The 11,660-nt window shown below is 33.4% G+C and overlaps 1 protein-coding gene across 1 annotated transcript in view; it reads right to left on the bottom strand.

Moving 5' to 3' along the window:
- XRN2 (5'-3' exoribonuclease 2) overlaps nucleotides 1–11,660 on the bottom strand; it is a 48,896-nt gene that overhangs the window by 32,209 nt on the left and 5,027 nt on the right. The window contains exons 3-8 of the mRNA XM_081833265.1: nucleotides 10,849–10,967; nucleotides 8,624–8,759; nucleotides 7,231–7,338; nucleotides 7,055–7,144; nucleotides 6,319–6,391; nucleotides 601–684 (exon numbers count right to left, since the gene is read on the bottom strand). Coding sequence (XP_081689391.1) covers nucleotides 601–684; nucleotides 6,319–6,391; nucleotides 7,055–7,144; nucleotides 7,231–7,338; nucleotides 8,624–8,759; nucleotides 10,849–10,967 — 610 coding nt within the window. The remainder of the gene's footprint in view (nucleotides 1–600; nucleotides 685–6,318; nucleotides 6,392–7,054; nucleotides 7,145–7,230; nucleotides 7,339–8,623; nucleotides 8,760–10,848; nucleotides 10,968–11,660) is intronic.

The raw sequence follows: 11,660 nt of genomic DNA, 5'->3' as shown, positions 1-11,660 counted from the left end.
CGAAATGTTGCTTTTTTTTTTTTTTTAAAGTAGATTCCACACCCAGCATGGAGCCCAATGTGGGATGTGAACTCACAACGCTGAGACCAAAACCTGAGCTGAGATCAAGAGTCAGACGCTTAACTGAGCCACCCAGACACCCCTTAAAGTGCTTTTTTTTTTTTTTTAAAGATTTTATTTATTTATTTGAGAGAGAATGAGAGAGAGCACATGAGAGGGGGGAGGGTCAGAGGGAGAAGCAGACTCCCTGCCGAGCAGGGAGCCCGATGCGGGACTCGATCCAGGGACTCCAGGATCATGACCTGAGCCGAAGGCAGTCGCTTAACCAACTGAGCCACCCAGGCGCCCTAAAGTGCTGCTTTTTAATAAATCTAACAAACACTTGAAGTTAAAAAAAAAAATCGTATTTACTATTCAATCTGGATAATACATTTTAAGAAGCAAAGTTGACTTTTCTTATGAAAGAAGTAAAATCCTATGGTTTATGCCCCCTTTATGTGAAATCTGACAAATGGAAAAAAGAGTCTAATTTCATAGGGAAATGTAAAGTCTGTATGATACAGACTCAATGTTGAAACCAAGTGGAAGTACAGTTCTTACTCTCTTCTGGAGTGAGGTCTGGGTATACCTCTTCTAGAGCAGCTCGCAGCCTTCGCTCATCCACAAAAGGCAACAGAGCAACACCTAGGGAAAAAAACGCACACCAACCACCCAGCTATTAGGATCAACCAAATTCCACTTATTACTCGTCCAAATAAACATTTCTAATAGAATATCCTTGCTGCCGTAAACACTCTGGAACTGAACTCTATTCAAATCTCAAATGCAAATACTTTCCGTGTGTTCAGAGAAGAAAAAAGTTTCATATATTTTCCATCCTTAAGATGGCTCATATGAAAACCCATGTTTGCAGAATCTTAACTCCGTGATGATAAAATTTTTAAATTAAATGAACAAGTGGCCACCTGGACACCAGTCTCTGTTCTTGTGCCTTACTTACGCGGATGCTCTTGGGCAAGCCAGTTAATCTGCCAAGAGTTTGAGCTTGTCCTTTCATCTTTCTAGGACTTGGTTTTCAACTAAAATATTCAGAAGACCCGTTCAATGTGAATAAATACATGGAATGTCTTCCAGCTCTAAAACTGCATAGTATTCTTTTTTTACATTTTAAAATCTAATACCTAATTTAGATACAAAAAGTTTTTAAGGACTGGCTTAAGTAATTTTGGGTGCTGGGTAGGAATGCAACTGTTCATATTCAGGCTGAAAACGGTCCTGTGGAATGTGCTGGAATTAAAGTAATTGCTTTATTTCAGCCTACATTCATAACTTTCAAAGCAACATACCAGTAATACAATTATCTATTTCTAGAAAAATACATGAAGTTATTGAACCGTTTGTATATGTTGTGCTGTATACAGTTTAGTCTTTTAACAAAATACAAAATGTAAAATAAATAGCAAAGAGAAATGCTAAATAGAGCTAAATAATTCTGAAACTACTGCCAGTCAAAACTGCCATACTTGTGATTGTTCCTTTTAAAATGATGAGAAATGAAAGGTTCCCAAAGTTGTCATTAATTATTTAGCTACCATATTTTCAAAGTTTAGAAACAGATTCAATTTCATTACCTAGAAGGATAATATGCATTTTTAAAAGTTAAAAAGAAACTAAGTTCTAGTGTGAATTTTGAAGGGCCTAAAAAATTATTTCAAGAATATCAACATCTATCACCTGAGTTAGGCTATTTCATCTACTGGTATACATTTACATGGAAAAAACGTAGGGAGTTGTTCAAGTTTTGTTTAGTCATACACTTAAGATCTAAACAAATTATCAGAAAGACTTTCCTACAATATCAACTCCAAAAGCCAGCTCCAACTGTTAAGCAACTTGCAGTGCTAATGACAGCAATAAGGTTACTAAGCAACAAATCAGCCCTACTGGGCAGGATAGGAAGAAATACCTTATACCCAGATGTGATAAAGTTAGTGCTTGGGTGAGCTGATAGTAAAAATGACATTAGCAGCTAATTTCTCCTGAGTACTTATTTATTATGTTAACATGCATTAGCTCAACAACACAAGTAACTCAAGTAGTGGTAACACTTAGGTAAATACATAGTAGTCACACTCTCTGGGTCCAGACCTCAGTTCAGCCACTGTGTGACTTTGATCAAATGACTTAAAATTCTCTATTCATATATAAAATATGTAGCATTCGAAATTATGTATATTACAAAAACACAACACTGTAAGGGTTCAATAAATGTTGAAAAAGTACCCAGATATATTTTGTCTTCTATCATTTTAAGACACACTCAACTTAGGTAAGAACTTAAGTATTACCATTACTTTCAACAAGTTTTGAACAGCTGGGGGAATAAATATAACTCCTCACGGTACTAAATTTGACCTAAAAAAAGTTGTGTTATTACAGTCTAATAAATGAAAATACTTACATAAAATATAAAAATATTAAAGGTCTGAGTTTCAACTCATCCTAAAATTCATTTGGAATCTCAAGGGACCCCAAATAGACAAAACAACCTTGAAGAAGAAAAATAAAGTTGGAGGACTCCCACTACTTGATTGCAAAACTTACTAAAGCTACAGTAATTAAAACAATTTGGTACTGGCATAAGGACAGGCATACTGGGCAGTGGAACAGACAGCCCATAAATTAACCCTCAGATATGCAGTCAATGATTTTCAATAAGGGTGCCAAGACTGTTCAATGGGAAAGAGCAGTCTTTTCAATAAATGGTGCTGGGGAAAATGAGTATCCACAGCAAAAGATGAACCCTAACCTTACACCCTACACAAAAGTTAACTAAAAATGGATCAAAGACCTAAATGTTAAGAGCTAAAACTGTAAAATTCTTAAAAGAAAACAGGGAGGAAGCTTCATGACACTGGATTTGGCAATGACTTCTTGCATACGACACCAAAAACACAGGCAATGACAAAACAGTCCAACAAAAATTGAACTTCCATCATAATTAAAAATTTTTGTTCATCAAAGGACATTATCAAACAAAGTAAAAAGACAATCACAAAATGGAAGAAAATAAATGCAAAGTCATATATAAGAGACTGGTGTTCAAAATATATAAAGTACTCCTACAACAACAAAGACCCAATTCAAAAATGAGCAAAAAACTTGAATAGACATTTCTCCAAAGATACAGAAATAGCCAATAAGCACATGAAAAAATGCTCAACATCACCAATCATTAGGGAAATACAAATCAAAAGCATAGTGAGATACAGCTTCATACCCATTAGGATGGCTATTATCAAAAAACAAAACAAAAACAAAAAACCCAGAAAATAGACACAAATAAATGGAAAAGACATTACATGCTTATGGACTGGAAGAATACTGTTAAAATGTCCTTACCATCCTAAGCAATCCCTATCTATATATAGGGATTCAGTGCAATCCCTATCAAAATACCACTGGCATTTACCACAGAACTAGAACAAGGAATCCTAAATTTTGTATGGAACTACAAAAAACACCAAATAGCCAAAGCAATCTTGAGAAAGAACAAAGCTGGAGGTCTCACACTCCCTGACTTCAAACCATACTACAAAGCTATAGCAATAAAAACAGTATGGTACTAACATGAAAACAGACATATAGATCAACGGAATAAAACAGAGAGCCCAGAAAACCCCCCCCCATATATATGGTCAATTAATCTATGACAAAGGAGGCAAGAATATAATAGGAAAAGACAGTCTTTTCAAGAAATGGTGTGGGGAAAACTGGAAAGCTACATTCAGGAGAGTAAAACTAAACCATTTTCTTGCACCATACGCACAAATAAACTCAAAATGCATTAAAGACTTGGATGTAAGACCTGAAACTATAAAACTCCTAGAAGAAACCATAGGCAGTAAGCTCTTTGACATCAGTCTCATCAATATTTTTTTTGGACCAGTTTCTTCAGGCAAGGACAACAAAAGCCAAAATAAACAAAGGGCCTACATCAGACTAAAAAGCTTTTGTTTCAGCAAAGTAAACAATCAATAAAATGAAAAGGCAACCTACTGAATGGGAGAAGATATTTGCAAATCATACATCCAATAAGGGGTTGATATCCAAAATATATAAAGAACTTACACAACTTAATACCAAAAAAACAATCTAATTAAAAAATGGGAAGAGGATTTGAAGACATTTTTTGCAAAGAAGACATCCAGATGGCCAACAGACACAAGAAAAGTTGCTCAACATCACTAATTATCAGAGAAATGCAGATCAATACCACAATGAGATATCACCTCACATCTTTAAGACTGGCTATTATCAAAAAGAAAAACAAAAACAAGTGTTTGTGAGGTGTGGAGAAAAGAGAACCCTCATACACAGTGGTGCAGCCACGATGGGAAACAGTATGGACGTTTCTCAAAAAGTTAAAAATAGAAACACCATACAATCCAGCAATTCCACCACTGGGTATTTATCCAAAGAAAAGAAAAATACCAATCTGAAGAGATAAATGCATCCCTATGTTCCCTGTAGCATTATTTACAACAGCCAAAATACGGAACCAACCCAAGTGTCCATCGACAGACAAATGGATAAAGATGTAATATACATATAATGAAATATTACTCAGCCATAAAAAAGAATGCTTACCACTTCCAACATCAGGTTATTATGCTAAGTGAAACAAGTCCTGACAGAGAAAGACAAATACCATACGATTTCACTTACATGCGGAATCTAAAAAAACAAATGAACAAAAACAAAACAAAACAGGAACAGATTCACAGATAAGGAAACAAACTCTTGGTTACCAGAGGGGGAAGAGGTTGAGGGAATAGGCAAACTAGGTGAGTGGACTGAGGGGTATAAACTTCTAGTTATAAAATAAGTCAGTCATGGGGATGTTATATACAATATAGGAATACAGTCAATAATACTGTAGTAACTTTGGTGATAGATGGTAATTAGACTTATCATGGGGATCACTTCATAACGTATAAAAATATCAAATCACCATGATGTCCACCTGAAACAGGATAGTGTATGTCAATTATACTTCAACTAAAAATACATAAATACATAAAAGCCATTTACTGAATAAAAAAAGGAAGTAACAAATGTTGGCAAGGATGTGAAGAAATTGTTAACCATTATGCATTGCCTCACTTTTCCTCTGGATGATTTATGCTATGTCATACTACAATGATATATATAGAAAGCAAAACATCTGCATGTTTATATATTTACTTATTTAACACTTACATAAACATGCTTACTTATGTACTTATTTTACTTTACTACCTCTTAGCCCTTTCCCTCTAATCAAAATATCCTCCACAAAGCACCTTAAAAACAACCTAAGACTCCAATCCATTTACATGTAACAAAATATGACCATAGAGCACAACACCTGCTAACCTCAATCAGTGGGCTGCATTTCCCATTATCATTCCATTAAAGTAATATGAAATTTCCTTTACTACATAAACCAAAAGTCAACTCAAAAATCTCATTAAATGATTTTCAGTTTGTAAATTATTATTTCCCCCCCCCGTCGCACAATTCTCTGAGTCATGTTACTGGTCATCTGCACCACAGGAAATAACCAAGGAGAAAGTAAAAACATGGTTTTACCAAATGAAATTATCTTAGAAAAATACATGGTCGAAGAAAAGGTTAAAGTGATTTGCTGAAAGGGGCTTTGGCATGAAATAATAGTTGACTTACTGTGTGAGAGACTTCTTTATTGTGTTTTACATTCAGTCATCATCACACATTTGCTGAGTGGTAAAAAGCACGTTAAATTTAGTAGTAATTTAAAATTGACATTCTTTAAAAACTGTAAACAGAAGGAATGAGAAAATAACAGCTAAATAAATAAATAAATAGGAAATAAACTTTAATGATTACTGTCAAGTATTTAAAACTAAATTTCTAAAACATTTTTCATTTTCAAATTTCCATGGAGTATAAGTGAATCTCCACGTAAATGCAATCATGTTTCTGTATTTCTCAGCAACCTTACAAGGTGTCAATGAGCTACTAACTGGAAGCCAGTCCCAAGACCCAAGTCCCATTAATTAATCACAAAAAAACCCCACAAAAGAATGATCAATCTTTTCAATTCAATTTACTGTTTAGGGGAATGCTAATCATTGCTAATGCCAGGATGGATAGAAAAAAATCAAATTTTGACATCTAATTCTTAAAATATTTATCTTTTACAGAAATTCTTTCATCACCTAAATCATGTTTGCTCACAGTTTACTAAAAAGAGGAAACTGTTTTAACAAAAAAGGAATAATATCTAAATTTTACCTTGCCATGCATATTTCTTCCCATTCAAATCAATAGCAAAATCTTCAGGGTAGAAGTCAATTATACTAGAATCCTATGTCAAAGAGAAAAAATGAAGATTCAAAACAAAGTCACACATGTCTGAGTTATAAAGAATTTGACATTTCTTTCATGTTATCAGGCCTGATGAGAAAATCAGGTTTCATTCCTTTAAAAAATGTTATTAAAATATCAGGTCATTAATCCCAATAGTAAAACAAAGTTAACAATTTTATTTTAAAAAATGAAAAAAAAAAAAAAAGGATTAGAGAGGAATTTTAGAACTGAAACTGTGGACCCAAGACAGTCAATGAAGAGTTTACTGACTCTAATAATTCCTACTTCTTGCCTGACTCTCCTTCTTTCTATCTGGCACACAAAATAAGCTCAGAGAGGATTTTAGGTAGGCCAGTCTGAACTGTGGTAGCACCACACATGGCTGGAACAAATAAAAATAATGACTTACAGGTAGGCTGAGAACAAAGTAACTGTTATAAGAATTGCTCCCAAACACTAATTTTATTTATACCAGGTAGGGCTCTCATAGCCAAGGAAAGTGGGGGGTGGGGGAGGTGAAAAATATACAGAAGAACTCAATACTTTTGTTTTTGGACTTCACTGTTTTAACTATGAGATGCAAAAGCAACTGTGTCTAATATTAGTGAAACATATGACAAAAACCCAGTTACTAACACACTCAAAATACTAAGACACTAACGGGATCACTCATGAGCTTCCGCCATGATGGAGGTAGAAAGTTACCACTTGCAGCTGGAAAAACTCCCATAAGTTGTTCCAATGGTTTAAACTGCAAGAAAGAAAAAAAGTTTAAGACACAATTTTTATCTAAGCCAAAATTCTATGAATTTTATGACTCTAAATAATTAAGCTTACTGGTTTAGTGCCCTTCTCAAAATCAGATGGCATGTCTGCAATACCTTCAAAGTCTGAAGCAAATGGTGCATAATGGAATGGATAATACCACTTCCAGGAAGCACAGCCCTAGAATCATAACAAACAAAAAAAAAACCAACAAAAACAAAAATCTACGTTCAATACGGACACAGAAAAGCAAACAAAAATTAGAATATTAGCCTATAACATTCCATTTATAAAACACATGACTTCCACTGTACATCCCATATATTAATTTTTTCCCATGAGTCCTAACAGTTGTTTTGATTAACTGAACTTTTACTTACTATCAATGGCTCCTAGATTTAAAAACTACTGCAAAGCATCTTTAATTATCAGTAGTTAATACCAAACTTTGTAAATATAATTTGTAAAATACAATTTTATTTATTTGTATTTACCTTTAAAATGTGCTTGGTTACATTTCTTTCCAATTTTAAGCTGCCATCATCAAATAAAATGAAGAGCAGTGGTAGCTGGCACTTACTTAGCATATAGATGGGTAAGGGACATGACTAGAACAATGACTAAATAAAACTTCGTAAGTTTCATTTTATAATTCCCTATTATATTTTCATTGTGACAACTTTCTCTTTATTATAAAAATATTTAAGTAAACCCATCAAAAAGAAAACAGTACGTTTTACTGATAGAAAAGAGAACTCCTCCTAATACATGTTTTGATTCTATGCCTAGTGAATTAAAATCCTGAGGACAAAAGTAAAACATGAATTTACTATTATACACTCGATAATGCATTAAATTATACTTTCCACTTAATGACAAACTTCTTTTCCCAGATCACACCAAACTTAACTTGCCTTGCTCTCAGAGAATGAAACCATGTATTAACTACTAGTGTTACAATTCCCTATATGTCTACCTAATCTCTCACCAATCTGACATCTCAATTATCAAAAACTTTAAGTCAGATACGGATTACTCCAATTAGAATGCACTTTATGTAACATCACTACATTACACGGAGGAAATGGTATCATTCAAATGCCTTTCAAATTCTTACTAGTATTTTCTAGGCTTTGTCCTTTGTTCAGTCGTTTAGTGACTATTATTTTTTACTTCCAATTAAAAAACCACCATACTTTAATTATGTTAAAGACAAAGTACACTCAAACCCACACTACTTGATGCTGAAATCCTTAAGCACAACAAAAATTATCTTTATATATTAACACTTGAGAAGTGTCAAAGGCTTTACAAACAAATATTATTTAAGGTAATGAATTTCTAAACAGGAAGCTTTAAAAAACTGAGTCTGGATTTAATTTCAGAATACAGCTCAGTAATACACAGAAATTATGATCTTCCTAGAATGATTAGCTAGGTTTAGAGGAAAATATTCTCTCTGTACCTGGTAATAATATCGAAGAACCCAGCAGAGCCCCTCAACATAAGACTGTACAACTTTACGACGGAATTTCTCATCAGCTGCATCAACGTCAAATTTGTTCTTGTAGTACCGCTGCTTCCAACCAGCTTCCCATAGCCTAAAACCCAGGAAAAGCCGGTTCATGTTGAATTAATACTTTCCATAATTGTCCACTGGTTTATCACCCAAATCATTTTATATTTGATATCCAGGTGAAATGTGAATGAGATAAACAGTAATGCTAATACAGCTTCATTTAATTATTTCTAAAAAGCCCACTTTCACAGAATTTATTAAAAGATAGTTAAACATCAAAAATCCAAACACTGATTCTAGTAAGACCATTATAAAACTACATTTTGGAAAAAGAGAAAGTAACTATTTATTAAGGTAGATACTGAACACTTGTTTGTTCAAATTTTAATACTGTTTTACATGTTTTTTGATTGTGGACCAATTCTGAAACTACACTGTAAGATTCAAATATTGAAGATATTTTATACCAGTTCCTCAGTTTGTTAAAATACATTTAAACTAAACAAAGGAGTCAATCAAATTACTTTAAAAAAAGATTTGCATGGGTAATTTTTTAAAAAGTAAAAAATGGTTTGTAGAATAATAATCTAGGAACCAGGCAGAAAATTATGTTTACACCTATTCTCCCATCCTTGGGTCTTATCCCTCTTTCAGCTAAGAGTTGTTGGCTTAAGGGAAGGACACATACACACATGTATGTATGTTCTGGTAGAACTTAGAAGCAGGTCAATCAATTCACTAAATTATCATTAATCACTTAAAATACATGTGAAGAACCACTTTTTTGAAGTGTTTTTTCTTTTTAAGTACTCATTTTTCATTCTTTAGAAGATTTAAACATTTTATTGAAGGAACACAAAGAAGCCAAGGAACACTAAAGAAACAAATCAGAACAGATCAAGAACATCATGATGATTCTCATTAAGGGCTATTTTCTACCATGTGCCACAATTCACACATTAATTACAGTCATGTTCCAGAATACACCACACCACTTTTAATTCCCTCCCACCTGCCCCAAGCATTCACAGAACATCAATTAAGACAAATATCTTCTATGATGTGGATTTTAACTGTTTTACAGAAAATATTAATGAAATACGTATCAAGAGTCTCAAGCATTTCTTGAAAGAAGCATTTCCACCTTGACTATTCTCAGCACTGGGATTACACAATAAAGTACTAACAAATCAAGTTAACTATTAAGCTGGTATTGATCAAGATGGCTACACAATAAAATAGATAACATACTCTAAGAGGAAAGTCCAGAGTTGCAGAAACAGAGGATCAGGTAAATGCTCAATCACAAGTCACCACATATCTCAGAATCTGACATCAAAGGACATTAGGAAAATACAGAACCATACATGACACTTGAGAAGCTTCTCATCATAAATGCAAACATACCATCCACATCCTATAAAAGAATCATGAGTTGTGGCCCACTACTGTTTCACTTTGAAAATATATCATTTTGCTAAATTCTTAATGAATTACAATTATTAAGATTGTTGGCCTTTTGCACTCAGAACTCAGGATTCAAATCTGGATTTAATTATACGAGAGGCTATTAATCTTATATAATGATCTCAAATTTCTGGATAAAGAATCAAAGTTTCCTTTTACAAATTTTAAGTATATAGCTAAAAGGAAACTTCTCTGTCATGAAATAGAATTGTATATATGCAAGTCTGTGGTTTTAAAAAATATACATATTTATCTCTTAACTAAATGACTTTTGCTATTTCATTTGAGGAAAAACCTTTCCAAATGAGAAGAGTAAAGCAAACTATGCTACGTATCCAAGTGTAACTGAACTTTCTATGTTAAGCAGCTTGAAAATTTAATCTCAAAACAGTAACATTCAGATCACATAGTCAGAGCTAAACACCTCATGTCTAGCCGATCTAGTGCCTGGTCTCAGAGGGAAAAGTGGCTTGGAGGACAAAAACCTGCACGCATACTAATCTAGATACTTAGATTTAACAGCTATAGCTTACACATCTCACTGGAATTTACTGACTATTCTAACCCTCCACATTAATTACTGGTGGATAAAAAGATCACAGGCAAGCATCTGAAGGCACTGCTGCTCTAAGCTAAATAGCATTAATTAGACAGCATCTATTTCAGCAATTTGATAACAAAGAGTTACCAAAAAATGGTTTCACCTGACGTTATCCTCTGGCTCAGGTTCACTGTCACTGTCTTCTGCTTTTCGCTTAATTCCTCCTATTGGAGACGGGGAGCCATCAGAAGTGAAACTCGTATTAGGAGATATTGAAGGACTCTGCAAACAATTATGACATTACAGAGGAAGGATTTAATTATTCATTTCACATAAGAAGTTACATCCAACCGCTATTACAATCATGCTTCATGGTAATACAACTGTTAAAGCTATTAAATAGATACGGTAAGTATATTTAGAAGACTGTTCTTGGCCTACTCTACTCCCTCAAAAAAAGAATTATATAGTTCCAAGCTTCCTATGCTTAAACTCAAAAGAATCTGCACAGTAGAATAAAATTACTTCAGAAGAAAAAAGAATTTAATTTTATCAATTTTTAAAAATTAAAGGACTGGAATTATTTTTTTCTTTGGTGGTTCCCTCATGTTATGAACTCGTGATCACTTTCTACCAATCAAACAGCAAAGTTGTAAGGGGGAAAATATAAATACCTAATTAGTAATACACAAAATAGTCAGTGCTGGTGAGAATGAAGTTAAGCGGTAAATGCTCAACCTCACACAACCATTTGGAAAGCAACAGTTTAACAAGACTCTGCCAGATAACTGCTAAATTATTTTATAGATAATGTTTTAAAATTCAAGGTCCAAGTAAAAATGTATTAGTAACTTAGAAAAATGCAGATTTATTATTTTAAAGACTTGGATACCACTTTAAATTCACTATTATCTTCCGTTTGTATCTAATTCAATGAACACAGTGAACACCCTAAAGTATTTTATTTATTTATTT

Source organism: Leptonychotes weddellii, chromosome 10 (assembly GCF_054177405.1).
Source record: "Leptonychotes weddellii isolate Sample4059 chromosome 10, ASM5417740v2, whole genome shotgun sequence".
NCBI classification, from domain to species: domain Eukaryota; kingdom Metazoa; phylum Chordata; class Mammalia; order Carnivora; family Phocidae; genus Leptonychotes; species Leptonychotes weddellii.
The sequence above is the reverse complement of the archived record's forward strand: the minus strand, read 5'-3'. Positions and strand labels throughout refer to the sequence as shown.